The sequence below is a fragment of the Ranitomeya variabilis genome, chromosome 2, assembly GCF_051348905.1.
Source record: "Ranitomeya variabilis isolate aRanVar5 chromosome 2, aRanVar5.hap1, whole genome shotgun sequence".
Lineage (NCBI taxonomy): Eukaryota > Metazoa > Chordata > Amphibia > Anura > Dendrobatidae > Ranitomeya > Ranitomeya variabilis.
In genome coordinates, this window is record NC_135233.1 from 371,696,302 (window position 1) to 371,712,969 (window position 16,668).

Sequence of the window (16,668 nt, forward strand, 5' to 3'; positions counted from 1 at the left end):
GTCGATCACGGCCGAACGTCATTAGAATTAATGGGTGTAGAATATGATCGGAACCAAACAACAAATATACATTAGGAATAGGGTAACCATATGGCAAATTCAGATTCGGCGACCGAATCTGAACAAATTCGCTCTAATTGGTTTTACTACCCCCAGTCTTATCATACAGACACCGGACCCTCTTCCCCACTGGTCAGAATGTCCCTAAATAACGAGAATCCCCCTTTAAAGGGACTCTGTCACCTGAATTTGGAGGGAACAATTTTCAGTCATATGGGCGGGGTTTTCGGGTGTTTGATTCACCCTTTCCTTACCCGCTGGCTGCAATATTGGATTGAAGTTCATTCTCTGTCCTCCGTAGTACATGCCTGCACAAGGCAATCTTGCCTTACGCAGGCATGTACTATGGAGGACAGAGAATGAACTTCAATCCAATATTGCAGCCAGCGGGTAAGGAAAGGGTGAATCAAACACCCGAAAACCCCGCCCATATGACTGAAAATTGTTCCCTCCAAATTCAGGTGACAGAGTCCCTTTAAACATCGTGCTGCAGTCTTTTATGGTTCCTTACCTCATTGGGCCAGCCAAAGATGGAGAATGGGAAAATTCCAGAGGAAAACCAGGTGTCGAGGACGTCTTCATCTGCAGCACAAACATAGACGTGTGTAGAATGAGGAGCGGCGGCGACATATCGAGAGAACCAGTTTATGAACGAATCAAAAAATTATGTATGTATACTTTTTCTCATATTTAATATCATATTATTATTATAACATATGTCATACATATATTACTGCCAATAAGGCGAGTATCTATGATGACTTACCCTGCTTAAGGGACACCTTTGCGGGAGCAACATTGAACTGTTTGGCGGCTTTGGCTCTCACCTCCTCCTCTGATCGGCCGCTGATCCAGTACTTGCCATCAGTATCCTGCATAGATGAGCAGCGGGGTCAATATGTGAAATACACCAACACTAAGCGCAGTCACATTAGGCTGTAATATAGTCACAGATTAACCCCCTGCCGTACAGCGGCTACTACAGCGAGCCCACCTATGACCCAACCTGAGAGCATAACGCAGCCGTCCTGCCCGCTCACCTCTCCGGGGAGCACAGATGGGTCATTAATAGTGACAAAGTAAGCCGGGATGCGGTGACCCCACCATAGCTGCCGGGAAATGCACCAATCTCTGCAAAACAAAAAGGAATTCAATGTCAGGAGAGAAAACTGGAGGGTGCAATGATATTTCAGCACGGGGGTTAATGGCAGGGTGAAGATGATTTACTACTAATGACATATTTGTATAGCCCCTTCTGATGCCAATTGCATGCAATGTATGTGTCTAGTGCCAACTACTACCCCTAACTTTATCAATGTCAGCACACAGAGAGATCACAACCATCCGCCACAAGACACGACACCCACCTGATATTGTCCATCCAACTAAACCAAGTCTTATTGTGGAACTCAGGTTTGATTGACAGGTGTCCGTCCCGGACAGCATCGGCCGCTTTCTTGCCCATCACGTCACACTGCACGTACCACTGAGGCTTTAGAAGAGGCTCCACAATATCCTTAGAGCGACTAAAATAAAAAAAAAAAAATCCTTCAGGCTTGGACACCAAATGAAAACAAAAGGCCATAGCTGTCGACTGGTCACTGATCATATAATGTCCCCTACTGGAGGAGGAAACATGGAGACTGGTAGGAGACACCGGAAGCAGTGCTGAGGTCCGGTAGGCAAGCATTTATTTTTTTATATAGATTGACAGACCCCATTGTCTTAAGACCCCTTAAGACCATAGTTTCTTGAACCCTCCATTTATCTTCTCTGAATGAACGCCTCACAGTTCTCCCCCCCACTGATGATGTCCAGGAGGAGAATGATCAGCACATTGAGTTTTCACACTTGATCCCCATGTTCTCTCCCATTGACAACACATGAACAATCAGCCGAATTCGGGGAGCACAAGAGAAAAAGCTGCTGACCAAACGAGAATAAGAAACTTTAAAAAGGGGTCATTACCTGCAGATAGGGACCACCATAGGATTGTCCTTTATCTCCTTGAATAATCCCTTATCTTTCAAAGCTTGCAAGACGGCTTTTCTGGCCTCAAAACGCTTCATTCCCTAATACAGGAAGGAACATTTTACAATGATGAAAAGTCAGGAATAAAAAAATAAAACTATTTAAAAAAAATAATAATCAGTTGAACTCCTCACCAAGAATTGCTCAGGAACATTCACCAGCAGCCCATTGTCGTCCATGATGTTAATAAACCCCAGGGAGTGTCTCATCCCGACCTCATAATCAGTCTGGTCATGAGCGGGGGTGATCTTCACAGCGCCTGAAATGGAGGAAGAGAGAGAGAAGACGATGAGGAGACACGGGCGGCTTCATGACGAAAGCGTCCTGCGTAGTTCCCAACCTACCAGTCCCGAAGCTCATATCTACAAACTCATCGAACACAATGGGCAGGAGGCGAGAGGAGAAGGGGTGGACCACAGACTTTCCCCGCAAGTGCTGGAATCAGAAACAGGATAAGTCATTATCCACAGCCAAAATGTTCAGAACGTAAAGAAGAAACGCTGTTTTACCTGGTACCGCTGATCCTGAGGATGTACAGCCACTGCCGTGTCCCCCAACATGGTCTCAACACGAGTTGTGGCCACCACGACCTCCTCGCCTAGAAGAACGTCCACAGCAGAAAGGAGTCAGCAAATGGATAATTAAAGAAAACAAGAGTAGGAAAGACACAAAATCTCACCTGTAAATTGTACTTTGTAAGCAAAGGAGACCAACACCCCAAATTCCACGCCCTCCTTGTACCCAGGCACCGGCAGTATCGTGCGAGCCGTCAGCTCCTTCTTGTCCACCTACAATGCAGAATCCGGGGATGTCAATCATGCAAGAGAGTAAAGCGGGGGCTAGACGGCGACAATGGCCACGACTGTGCGATTACATGGCAGCATAATGCAGGTGAATGGGGTCACGTTGCAACCCCTAGGGTCCCGCTACGAGTAAGTGGAAAAAAGTCGGCCCAACTATTAATGATCGATAAACCCTTCATGACAGAGCAAAAGCTTACATTTTTGTGCTTTCGTTTTACTTATTTTTCTCCCCTTCTGCAAAGAGCCCAAACTCCCACCATCCCCCCCCCCCCCGGACATAATTGTACAAGAACTTAGGAATTTTTTTTTTTTATTACCAAAGGAATTGCAGTTTTGAATGGCACCATTCACTTTACCATGTAAAGTTCTCAGTGCCTAGTAAATAATTAAGGAACACCAGTGCCAGTTAATCAGATGACCAGTGGAGGTGCTGGGAGTCAAAGCCTCTCCTATCAGATATTGATGGTCTACCCTGGCGTTAGTCCATCGATATCAAACTCTCAGAATATCCCTTTAAGGTTTCCCAATACCTACTGCTGCCATTGCTCACCTCTATATCCGATATGGCAGAATTGAGAGTGCACGACCAGTTGACAAGTCGTTTGCTGCGATAGATGATCCCCGATTCATGCAGGCGAATGAACGCTTCCTGGACGGCTTCTGATAGTTTCTGCATTAAGAACATTTTGTGAGCGGTGGGAAAAAAAATAGTCTCAACTGATGAGACCGAAAACAGCATGATGGTTTCTTACTGGTTCCATAGTGAAACACGCTCGATCCCAGTCCAGCGAGCTGCCGAGAATCCTCAACTGGTGATAGATGCGGTCGCCTTTCCTGAAGAGTGCAACAATGAAAATGGAGTGAAGCCCGAGTCATGTACAAGGAGGGGATGCAGAGACGTGTAACCATGAGACTCACTCTCCCTTCCACTTCCAGACCTCCTCTATGAACCGCTCTCTGCCCAAGTCGTGTCGGGTCTTCTGATGTTCCCTCCAGAGCTTCTTCTCCACCACCACCTGTGTGGCGATCCCAGCGTGGTCACATCCCGGATTCCATAAGGTCAGCTCACCGCGCATGCGATGCCTTAAGGTAAAAGTAATGGGTGTTAGACTATACAATGATCGTCTGATGGTCAGAACAAACGTCAATAGTAAGGGTTGTGTCTTGTGTAAACATGGCGGCAATCAGCCAATGGTCATTGTTAGGCAGTTTATATAGAAGATGCGCTGCTGACAACATGAAAACTGTATGTAGGTTTAGTCTTTGCTGCTTCTTCTTCTTCATCTGGACAGGTACTCACCAGCGGGTTAGGCTGTCCTGGATGGCATTGGTCAGGGCATGTCCAAGATGCAGGGATCCAGTCACATTTGGAGGGGGGATGCACATCATAAACATGCCCTTGGGGTTGGGATCGGAGATACTTTCTCTCTGTAACACAATACAGATGGTGATACAACAAAGAAAGAATGGAATCACCACTGGGCTTTATGATGGTCCACCAACCCAACATTGACAAGGTGGCACTCACCCCGTACTCCGGCTTGAAGAATCCTTCTTTCTCCCACCAGGCATACCATGCCGCCTCCACGTACTGGGGACTGTAGGAATCCGGCATAGGACCAGAGATGTCCTTCTTCTCCCCTGGAGAGGTGGGAATATCATAGGAGATCACACCGAGCTCCTTCTTGTCTTTCTTCTCTACCTTTGGTTTCTTCTGTGGTTGAGAAGAGACAACGGTAAAATACAAAGAAGGGGGATGGATCACAACCCGGAGAAGTGCGGCCTCCTCACCTCGCCCTGCTGGCCTTTCAGCTTCTCCTGCTTCTGCTGGAAGCGCTCCAGCTTCTCTTTCTTCTTGGACTCTTTCTTCAGCTGGGCAGCCGTCTTGGGGAGACCGTTCATCTCGGGAGGGTCAGACACGACTGGAGAGGTCACATCCATCTTGGTGTCTGATGCAAGAAGATAAGATGGTCACGCAATATAATGTGTAAAATATTATTAGATTTTCTTGACTAAGTGGGATTAATGGACCTTTAATGACATTAAAAGGGACTATTCCTAATTTGGATGTTAACTCCCCCATCAGTAGAATAAAGAATAACTTTCTGGTAGCTGTGGGTCCAACTGCTGAGACCCCCCATCGATCTGAGGAGCCCCCCGTAAGAATAGAGCATTGGCCGATAATGTTCACCTTTGCTCCATTCATTCTTAACTGGAGTGTCCAATATCAGCCGATCGCTTGTTTCTGGCAGTTCCATAGAGAATTAATGGAGTGGAGATGCGTGTGATCGACCACTGCTGCATTCATTCGGGGATTCATAATTTGGGGTCCGACTTGAGGCACCCCTTCCAATCAGGTAATGGTGATATGGGGACTGAGCTGCCATACTAGTACAGGACTATCTTAGGGGTCTCAGGGTCTCTCATTTTCTATGAATCAGGCCGACAAGTTATAAATTGAGATGAGATCTTACATGCATGTCCATAGCAGAAGCAATGGCACAGAAGAAAAAAAACAGAGGAACAGTGCAGAAACCCGAGCCTTAAAGCGACAATCAAATGGCACCGGAGTAAAACCCAGTAAAGTGTGCTAAGTAAATCCTCCCCGCACCTCCAATTATGGGAGTCATTACCTCCAATTAATGGCAGCACCTCTCCTAAAATCTCCTTGAATTGCGGCTGGTTTATGCATGTCAGGTACCAGCGAGTGACGTTAGGAGTCGACTGTCGGTGGGAATAAGAGATGACCTGGAAGGGGCAAAGAAAAAGAGGAGAAGTTACCAACCAAATCCCAGGAAAGAAGTTATATACCTAAGAGTATGCACAAAAATAAAGTTGGTAAAAATGCTGTAGGGCACGCAATGTCCCCCTGATCACACCACCACATGTCCAGGCCTGTTTGAAGTTCACCAATGACCATCTGGATGATCCAGAGGAGGCATGGGAGAAGGTCATGTGGTCAGATGAGACCAAAATATAACTTTTTGGTATCAACTCCACTCATCGTGTTTGGAGGAAGAAGCATGACTGTTACCCCAAGAACACCGTTCCAACCGTGAAGCATGGTGGGAGAAACACCCTACTTTGAGGTGCTTTTCTGCAAAGGGGACAGGACGACTGCACCATATTGAAGAGAGGATGGATGGGATCATGTAGCACAAGATTTTGGCCAATAAACTCCTTTCCTGAGTAAGAGAATTGAAGATGGGTCGTGGCTGGGTCTTCCAGCATGACAATGACCTGAAACAAACATCCAGGGCAACTAAGGAGTGGCTCAGTAAGAAGCATTTCAAGGTCCTGGAGTGGCCTAGCCATTTTCCAGACCTGAACCTAATAGAAAATCTTTGAAAGGAGCTGAAACTCAATATTGCCCAGTGACAGCCCCGAAACCTGAAAGCTCTGGAGCAGATCTGTATAGAGGAGGGGGCCAAAATCCCTGCTGCAGAGTGTGCAAACCTGGCCAAGAACTACAGGAAACATCTGACCTCTGTAATTGCAAACAAAGGTTTCTGTACCAAATATTAAGTTCTGTTTTTCTATTGTATCACATACTTGTTTCATGCAATAAAATGCAAATTAATTATGTAAAAATCATACAATGTGATGTTTTTATTTTCAGATTCTGTCTCTCAAAGGTGAAGTGTACCTACGATAAAAATTACAGACCTCTCCATTCTTTGTAGGTGGGAAAACACGCAAAATCGGCAGCGTATCAAATACTTATATTCCCCACTGTATTTTATAGACAGGTCATAAATATTAAAGGCATTTTCCGGCCGCAGCTTGCTTTAAAAGAAAAAAAAAAAAAAAAGTACTTTAATCATCCTACCCAGGTCCTGTGCCGCTGTTTCCAACGTTTTTGTCTGCAGCGCTCATGTCACATCGACAGAGCTGCAGCCAATAACAAAGTTCAGCGGCTCTGCGCTTAGTTATTGGCTGCAGTGTTGTCAATGTGACAGCAGTGCTGCAGACACCGGGAGCAGCAGCAGATACTCAGCGGTGGACCCAGGGAGGATGAGTAAAGCTCAGTTTGCTTGGTTTTAAAACAAACTGAAGTCGGGGGACAGGGATTTTCCAAAACCCCCTGTAAAGGCCTCTATACACACACTGGACCAAAGTTGGCTGAACCCACCAACAGTCTACCGAGTCTTCCCTGATAGACGATGCCAGGAAAGAGAAGAATCAGTAACTTGGATCCCAATATGGATCCTTTTGTCCTTCTTGAAAATAAGAGTGAAGCGACAGCAGATGAGTGACAGCTGTATACTGTGTATGACGGACTCGGAAAAGCCCTTAGTGAGAACCAGTCAGTAGACCAAGCCTTGGCATCGGGGATTACTACAGGTTTGCTCATGAAGTTTGTCCACCCCTGATGGAGGCGATCATCAGGTAGGTAACACTTTCTCACCTTGCTGAACGGATGGACGAGACAACAGGACACTGCGATGTCAGCGAGGCTCAGACGTTCCCCTACTAAGTATGTGCGCACTTTAAGGTGACCCTCCAGCACCTCCAGTATCTTCTGAAGCTCCACACGACACCGGTCCTTCATCTGCGACATCAACAAAAGGCGGAAAGTTACTAAGAGGCTCCAAGAAATACAGCGAGACGCCCTTCATTATAAGTCTCACCTGTTTATGGTCCATGCCATAGGCAGCCGGCAACACGTCAGACTCCGCATAGTTCACCCACTGCTTAATGAGGGAGAAGGCTCTGGGGTCTCCTCCCCCCGAGAGGGTCTCTGGTGCCAGCATGTAAGACACGGCCCAGGCTCCCCACACTGAGCCAGTGGATGGAGACAGCAGGCAAGGAAGTGGCAGCCCGCGGGGCCCGACCTCCACCTCCTGCACTGCCGGCCGAGGGTGCGGGGCGTACTGACCGGAGATGCGCACCCACAGGCATCGTGGGTCTGAGGCAGAAGACAGGGGAAGGTAGAGGGTCGACATGGTGGAAGGGGGAAGCCAATACCTGCGGAGGAAGCAGACGCCGAGTTATCCGACTACAGCAGGTGGAGTGTCATATAGTGCGACATCACTCACCAAAACATCACCCCCCAAAAAAATAACGTGTACGGCGCTTCTGTACACAGCGGCCAATCACATCTGAAATGTTGCCGTCAATATCTAGCGCCATTTCAATGTGGTGGTGGCTGTCAGTTCTGACGGAACTCGTGGAGTGCCGACGGGTTGGCATTGCAACCAGGGGGCTACTGAAGGACCCCCGTGTCTGCCACGTTACACCGCAATATTACAGTGCAGTGTATATAAGAAGTCGACCACAGATTCAAGTAAAAACAAAAAAACAATTTCAAAGATAATAAAATTATTATTTTTATTACAAGTAATAAATAATAATAATAATAATAATAATAATAATAAAAAATATAAAAAAAAATGTCAACCCCTCCCTTATTCCCTCTGAAATAAGTTTATAGAATATATTTAAACATTACTTTGTACATAAATGTCCCAACTATTAAAATATCTATTATTTTATACCATAAAAGTCAAGTCTGAAATTAAAAAAAAAAAAATTAAAAAGCCAGAATTGCCTTTTTTTTGGTTCCACGTTTAAGAAAAAAAAAAAAATCATGACGTCTTACGCACCACAAAATGGTATCAATAAAAATATCAGCGGATCACGAAAAGAAAAAAAAATTATGCATCAGCAAAAGGATAAAGAGACAAAAGTTACCGATCTTGGGAAATGGGGAATAAAATGGTTTAAATTATTTTAGCCAGTCAAAAAAAAAAAAAAATAAAATTCTATACGGTGTTGGTGTAATCGTAGTGACCCGGGCAGTCACATTGTCAGGTCGTTCTTACTGACACACTGTAACAGACCGTCAGCGCTGCGCGGAGAGGGTATTGTGCGGATGATGGGCTTAGTGGCGCCGGATACAACTGTCACAAACCCTCAGCTGTGAGCAGGATCCCACCGCCGCCTGTCTCCCACCTCTGACTGCACACAATGACGCCCCCGCTCACCGACTGACAGCAGAGACCTTAATAAGGGATAAGAGAGGAAACTACCTGATATTCCAGCTGCTGAGGCCACTGCACAGGGAGCACAGATACTGAAATGACAGTGAGGCGTCCTCCTGAGACTTGTAGTCCCCCCCGGCAGTGACCAGCCTCTAGTTCACACCCCTTACACACACCCACGCATTTCTTCCTCGTTACCCCACATCCCCCACTCACTTCTCCTCAGCTCCTCGCCAGTGACGTCACGCACATTCCCTCACGTGTATTTTCTTTCCCCTTCCACTTCCTGCTTCCGCCCTTAGCGCGCACCGTCAAAGGACCCCATTTGCCCATCCCGAGCTGTCCGCATTATTCGCCTGTGTCTAACGGCGACTTCTACTTACGTTTCTTCATTTTCCAATGTTTTATATATTATTAAACAGATGAAGAGCCGCCATTGCTCTATGTTGTCTGTGAAGGAGACGGGCTGGGATTTTATTACACCGAAGCATTGTAGTCAGGCAATATTGAGGGCAGCCCGAGAAGCGACATCTGGTGGTGGAGAGAAGTCAGTGCAGCCTGATGCAATGGACAGACATGCTGCTGCCAGTAATGACTGGTGGTAATGGTGACTGGTAATGGGCAGCATGTTATTACACTTCAAAGCTGATATTGCAGGAGGTGGAGAAATCAGGGTGACATGAGATTAGGGCTGACTCATGGTTCTACCAAGAAATGTGCATTTATGGCACTTCTTACAACGAGTTGCATCCTGAAAAGGAAATTTGCATCACGTTAACACTGCATTAAGTGGCACGTTCATGGTTCCCATAGTGAACCCCAGAAAAGTGGGAGCCAGTGGTGCCTGGGAGAGAGCAATTAGATAAACTGAGCCCAAACCATGCACCTTTCGCCTTCATACCAGTGGTTACGAATTTTAAAAAACTGACCGTCACATCCAAACATAGACTACGTGTGAACAGGTGCTTAGCCACAGGTGTTTTAATCGCAGCAGGTCCATTACCCCTCCACAGAGAGAGAGAATGTTAGTCTAAGAAGAGGTTTCACAGGTTTCCATTCAGATGAAGACGTTTATTCTCAGCGAGGAAAGAAAAGTTTAGGACCTGGTATACGAGAGATGCCTTAATGTGGCTACCAGGTACACATGGATTGGCCAATTTATGCACTAAACGCTCTCATTTTTTCATATTTCTAATGCAGTAATGCAGTTCAATTTTCATGTTTGCATGTTTTAGCGCCGCAGTGTGCTGCCTTATTTATTTAACTTCATACCGGCGGTGACACAATGGCACTGTCTACCAAACTGGCTAAAAAGATGGCCACCGCCGGCACGAAGGCCAAAGGTGCATGTTGTGGACTCAGGGTGCCTCATTGAAGTGAATGACTCTGTCTTGGGAACGTCAATACCTTTTTACCATGGATTCAGATGAAATCCCCGGACCGAGCTGTGAACACTACTTTAAAGATTAACTAAGTGCTAGCAAAAATGTTTATTTCCCCCCCCCCCCTTTAATCTCTTTTAGATTAGTGGGGGGGGGGTCTGAGATCTGAGACCCCCACCGATTTCACAATAGATCCCTGAGAAATGTGTTATTCGGAGGGCACAGTTCTGGAGTAAGCGCGCACAGAGCGCCTTCATGTTGAGATGGTATCCGTAGTACGCTCTTCTGTGTGCGCGTTAAGGCAGAAACTATGCGCTGCTATCTACTGAGGGGTCTTTAGAGCGTTTGATAGTGGTCTTAGAACCTAGACCCACCCACCAATCTAAAGCGACAAAAAAGTAACCATTTTTTTAGTTACTTTTTAAAGGGTTATTCCCAAGATGGTAAATTATCCTTTTTCGTGAGGGTCCAACTGCTAAGACCCCCATTGATGCAGGTGCGCTATAGAGCCCCATCATGAATGGATCAGAGGTTTATCATGGTCATCTCATTATTCATTGTCTATGGGACTGTTGGAGGTAGGAGAGCGCAGCGCTCGGCCATTTCCAATAATGACTGAGATGGAAGTAGAGTATTAACACCTCGGCTCCATTCAAGACCATGCACTAAATAGCCCGGCTCTCTGCATCTCTGGGGGTCCCAGCCGTTGGCCCCTAGTGATCAGCAAGTTACCCCTTATTCTACAGAAAGGGGATAAATTATTATCTTTATACCGCCCATCTGTGATGTACAAACTTATCATTAGTAAATTAGTGACCCCCTACAGCTGGCGCCATGATGCCAACGTGCAAAGCCGCCACCTCTGGCCGGCAGAATAGTGAGAAGCTGCAGAGCGATTGTGTCCTGGCCCCATGGACGTTCATCAGCAGAATACAGAGGAAGGATTGCGATGCTCCAGAATAGTAAAAGCCGGGTGTTTAGTCACCCGAACATACGCTGCGTTCCACCATTACTGGTTACTTGGCAGAGACCACTAATGGTGGTGATGGGTTTGTGTTTGATGGAATAAACGCCCCATTTTTAAGCTATTCCGGAGTGCAGCAAATCCTCTCCATGCATCATGCATGCCCAGCTTGGCCGAGCGTGCTAGTTTTTTGGGGGGGCTCAGAAGCATCGCTTTTGCGCTCAATACTGCCTTGGCAGGTGGGCATCTAAGTGAATGGGAAGATTTTCCAATTTAGTATTTCCAAGTGGTCTCCAGCCCATCATCAGCGCCAGACCCAGCGGTGATTATTGCCTGATGCGGGTTGCAATAATGTCATCAGGTCTAATTCTCAATAGATTGAGGGGAAAAGCAGCCAATAGAAACCTCTGGCAGCCGCTTATCTTCCCTGAGAACAAAAGGAGCGGACATTGAAATCCAACTTCTCTTCCAAACATCATCTGAGGTGGGAGACCCCCATACATCTGGGATGGCCAGAAATCTGACTATCCTACAAAATTACTATTCTCATATGTGCAAATGGGGATGATGGAATAAATTATAAATGCTTCACAAAAAGGTGAGAAGATCTCCAAATCATCGGCTCCATCTACCGAGGGGACCCTCACCCATAGGACCCCCCATAATAAGCCATCTGCCTACCTGTTGCCCTTCCACGTGCCCGGTACAGGGATCCAAAGCTGCCGTGAAAGCATAGTGTGCCGCAGTGAGAGCTCAGACTCCGCTTCCCCGGGATCTCAGGAATCAACATCAAAGGCGAAGACAGAAGCGGCTGTTCTTACACGTTGAGCGGTTACTCATAGAGTCCCCATTACAGGAGCTAATATTACCTAATATCCTCTTCTGATCTGCGCCATTAGCTGCTACTCATGTGCTTGCCTGGCCGGCTCAGATCTATGATAATGGGGTGGTCTGGTGTAGACCGCCCAATTTCCATATCTCACCAGCTCCAACTACTTACTACCACGCGTTTCACACAAAGAATTTTGTTTTATTACACCTTTTTCTTGTGTTTTTTTGCTCTAGAAAAAGAAAAAGAGAAAAACTGTGCTTCTAAATGTCGACTTTAAACGTTATGGTGTTTTCTGTCATTTGGGGGTTGTTGTTGTTTTTTACACTTTTGGTGCATTTTTGGGTCCCTGGTGGTTTTTTTTTTTGTAAGGTGTGATTTTTTTTTATACATTTTCCTATAGGCTTCAGTATATAAAATAAAAAAAAATTCTGAAAATAAGAAATTGCCACCCAAAAATAAAGCACTGCAAGACGATTATGTATTGTATAAAAGAAGCCTTAAGGCTGCGTTTACAGGGTTTTCTACAGAGTTTTTGCAGCGGAGACATTCCAAAATCCTTCTTAAAATCCATTTAATAAACCTTTGGAAAACTTTTCCTATTTATTTCTATGGGAAATCCAATTTGTGCATACGGCGTCATTAAGACCCTGGCGGACCTGCCGAGGTTTTCCTAAGTGAAGCTGGCGGTTTTCTTTCCTGCAATGTTAAAATCTGCCAGAAAAAGATGTTTTATGCACATGTTTTGTGCACAAATCTTATTGGGTCCATTATACTGGAGCTGAAAAAATTTGTTGCAAAAAAAAATGGGAAAAAAATGTCAAAAGCAGTACCATTTATGACCACCAGGAGACTTTTTATACAAACTCTATAATAAATTATATGACGCGTACAGAGCCTCTTCATAAACATCTGACCCTGCCCAAATACAGTTTATAATTTAGCTCTTAGGAAGCTAATTAATCTTTGATTAAAAAAAAAAAGTTGTGTACAATTACTTATATAATCGACTGCTACCCAACTTTCCCAGACTTCGGCAAAATTGCACAGGTCTATCTCCAGCCTTCGTGTGCCGCTATGCAAAACCAAAGGTGCATATAGATATAATTTGGGCACGGCTATGGGTGTCATATGATAGATTGATACAGAAAATGTCTGTAATATAGCCCCAGGCGGGTGGAAAGCTACACCCAAAGTGATACATCCCGACTGGGGTTTAAATGTCAGAACAAAAAAAGTGTTCACACCTTCTGAAATATCCTCAGCAATTACTGAAATCTATAAAGAGAATCATAGAACCTTCCTGGATACATTATAAGATTATTACCAGGAGCTGCATTGATGCTGCCCCATATAATTACACAGTTCTATGTCTCCCCCTTGTGGCTCTAAACATGTGAAACATAAATGATGCAGAGGAATTGCTATAATATTGGAGATTCGGCACAGTCGCTGACCAAAGACATGCGAGATATAGAATATAGCAAAGAGCAGCTCGGTGACTCAGTGGCCATGTATTCCTAGTGAGGACAACATTTGCATCCAGTTTGGATATTCTCATGTACTTCTTTGGTTTCCTCCCACTCTCCATAAACATATGGAAACCTGAACCGGCACCTCTCCAAAGAAGAGGGGTCCTCCAGTCCTTAGCACATGTGCTGCTTCCTCCATTGACTGCTGTTAGTTATGAGTACAGCTCAGTACATTTGCTCCGCTGTTTTTAAATGGAGACACTTGCGCATGCGCAGCCTCCGCTCCTGTCACTGAAGCCATGGGACTAGTCAGAACGGGGTATCACAGGACCCTTATTGTAGAGACAAGTGCACACCTCAGAGACAAGACCCCATCTATTATACAATTAGGGCATATAATAGTGTATCCTGTAGGTCGCTTTAATCGAAGACCCTATTGAGGCCAAATTCAGGTGTCCATGTATCACCTTCTGATTATGCATGGTCGGGCCACGGGTCTCTTGACTCAAACACAACTGTCACTTAGACATTACATGAGGCTGTTGAGCTTGGATTCAGGAGACCCATGGTCTAATAAATCCGTACGTGACTGTCACGTTCGCGTCAGGAGACCCATGGTCAATAAATTCCTACGAGGCTTTCGAGTTTGGGTCCCGAGACCAATGATCTAATAAAGCCCTACAAAGCTGTCGAGTTCGGGTCAGAAGACCCATGGTCTAATAAATCTCCAGAAGGCTATCAAGTTTGGGTCACGAGACCCATGGTCTAATAAATCCCCACAAGGCTGTCGAGTTCGGGTCATGAGACCCATGGTCTAATAAATCCCCACAAGGCTGTCGAGTTTGGGTCAGAAGACCCGTGGTCTAATAAATCCCTACAAGGCTATCGAGTTCGGGTCAGGAGACCCATGGTCTAATAAATCCCCACAAGACTGTCGAGTTCAGGTCAGGAGACCCATGGTCAATAAATCCCCACAAGGCTGTAGAGTTCGGGTCACGAGACCCATGGTCTAATAAATCCCCACAAGGCTGTCGAGTTTGGGTCAGAAGACCCGTGGTCTAATAAATCCCTACAAGGCTATCGAGTTCGGGTCAGGAGACCCATGGTCTAATAAATTCCCACAAGACTGTCGAGTTCAGTTCAGGAGACCCATGGTCAATAAATCCCTATGAGGCATTCGAGTTGGGGTCAGGAGACCCATGGTCTAATACATCTCCACAAGGCTGTTGAGTTTGGGTCAGGAGACCCGTGGTCTAATAAATCCTTACAAAGCTGTCGAGTTTGGGTCAGGAGACCCATGGTCTAATAAATCCTTACAAAGCTGTCGAGTTCGGGTCAGGAGATCCATGGTCTAATAAATCCCCACAAGGCTGTCGAGTTCAGGTCAGGAGACCCATGGTCTAATAAATCCCCACAAGGCTATTGCGTTCGGGTCAGGAGACCCGTTGTCTATTAAATCCCTACAAGGCTGTCGAGTTCGAGCCAGGAGACCCATGGTCTAATAAATCCCCACAAGGCTGTCGAGTTGGGTCAGGAGACCCTTGGTCTAATAAATCCCCACAAGGCTGTCAAGTTCGGGTCAAGAGACCCATGGTCTAATAAATCCCCACAAGGCTGTCGAGTTCGGGTCAAGAGACCCATGGTCTAATAAATCCCCACAAGGCTGTCGAGTTCGGGTCAGGAGATCCATGGTCTAATAAATCACTATGAGGCTGTCAAGTTCAGGTCAGAAGACCCATGGTTGAGGCTGTCGAGCTCAAGTCAGGTGCCCTGCTGCCCATTCATGCATGGTGGTCCATACTTGGACTGTGATATACAGACATCTGAATTTGGATCTCTTCTACACTTCCTTAGCTGTTTTCCAAACTCCCATGCGATATGCAGAATATGTTGTTGCTTTCCTAACATCCTCCATACAAGTACTACGACTGTCGAGTGCAGATGTACAGATCAGGCTCAGGAGCTGCAGTCCCCAGCTGTATTATAGGGAAGCGCAAAAATGAAAGTTAGCAGAGCAAAAGAAACAAGACTTACTCAGTTATATCCACCCGACACAGAGCAGATCCATTTCACCTTCTGCGTATATCTGTGATTATTAATGTTAGCGAGCTTTGTCTATGGACAGACAGATATACGTACCACCTATCCATTGCCTGCCATGCTGAAACTCCATGTAATCCCCAGATTATTGCACTATGAGCTTTTAAGTACCTCCACTTGTGAAATCCCGGAAAATGTCCACACACTAATCCCAACAAATCTGTAACGTCTCTGAACATGGCGAGTGGGAGGAGTGATCTACATGGCCGCCATCTTGAAACATTCCTGACTCAAACTGTCATCGAATCGTTTACCACACCAGACACAGTAATGAGCTCGTCATCCCTTATACAAGAGGAGCTGAATGTTTCCCGACGCTTAACGAGACTGTAATTAATTTTCTGTGCCGCCATAATGCACTGTTTACAGATCGTAAAGACCACCTATGAATCCTCCCATAGATTTACAAGCATGCGAGCGACTGACGTGTCCATCGCGGCTCCGAACGCGCCATTGCTCCAGCTCACTCTGGACTTTCAGCATTGTCAATGAATGACGTGGAGGTACATGGTTCACCAACAATCAGTTCCCTTTCCTCGGGGTCAGTCGAGGTCCCAGCAGTCAGGCCCTCATTGATCAGTAACTTACTACCTACCCTATATGGATAACTTACCAACTTGGTACAACCAGTTTAATTTTGAAAAATTGAGCAGTTGCCCATAACAACCGATCAGTTTTCAGCTTTCAATTTATGGCGTGTTGGAGAATATTTATTTTGGAAGCTGCAGTATTTGAGTTAGATTTTCTTTATGGGGTGTGTTGATATTAAGTTTTTCAGGAACGGTATTAGAGTATTTTTATGGTATTTCTCCCCCGTCTAACTTTTACTTAAGAGTGGAAATCTGACTGGTTGCCAATAGCGACTCTCAATTTACAGCATGTTGGAAAATCTTTGGTTCCTTTTGGAAACTGCAGTATATAGTTGGCCTTTTCATTATGGTGAATGGGATGTGTTGGTTTTTGTGACACAAACTGTGTAGCTTAGGATATTTAGTATTTCTGTGGTATTTTTTTCACCAGTTTATATGCCTTTCGAATCATGG

General features: G+C 45.6%; 1 protein-coding gene across 6 annotated transcripts in view; it reads right to left on the reverse strand.

Annotated features, from left to right (window-relative positions):
* VARS1 (valyl-tRNA synthetase 1) overlaps positions 1-16,668 on the reverse strand; it is a 34,106-nt gene that overhangs the window by 15,994 nt on the left and 1,444 nt on the right. The window contains exons 1-19 of one of the 6 annotated variants that reach the window (XM_077285944.1): positions 15,737-15,819; positions 7,526-7,862; positions 7,303-7,446; positions 5,528-5,642; positions 4,686-4,843; positions 4,423-4,608; positions 4,195-4,322; positions 3,813-3,977; positions 3,647-3,728; positions 3,445-3,564; positions 2,771-2,879; positions 2,601-2,689; positions 2,436-2,526; positions 2,226-2,350; positions 2,029-2,132; positions 1,428-1,586; positions 1,101-1,191; positions 827-932; positions 572-642 (exon numbers count right to left, since the gene is read on the reverse strand). In XM_077285944.1, coding sequence (XP_077142059.1) covers positions 572-642; positions 827-932; positions 1,101-1,191; positions 1,428-1,586; positions 2,029-2,132; positions 2,226-2,350; positions 2,436-2,526; positions 2,601-2,689; positions 2,771-2,879; positions 3,445-3,564; positions 3,647-3,728; positions 3,813-3,977; positions 4,195-4,322; positions 4,423-4,608; positions 4,686-4,843; positions 5,528-5,642; positions 7,303-7,446; positions 7,526-7,862; positions 15,737-15,804 — 2,448 coding nt within the window. In that variant the 5' untranslated portion in view covers positions 15,805-15,819. Of the gene's footprint in view, positions 1-571; positions 643-826; positions 933-1,100; positions 1,192-1,427; positions 1,587-2,028; positions 2,133-2,225; positions 2,351-2,435; positions 2,527-2,600; positions 2,690-2,770; positions 2,880-3,444; positions 3,565-3,646; positions 3,729-3,812; positions 3,978-4,194; positions 4,323-4,422; positions 4,609-4,685; positions 4,844-5,527; positions 5,643-7,302; positions 7,447-7,525; positions 7,863-8,926; positions 9,225-11,905; positions 11,974-15,664; positions 15,691-15,736; positions 15,820-16,668 lie in introns of those variants that run through there. The other 5 variants (XM_077285942.1, XM_077285945.1, XM_077285947.1 and 2 more) reach the window with 5 other exon arrangements.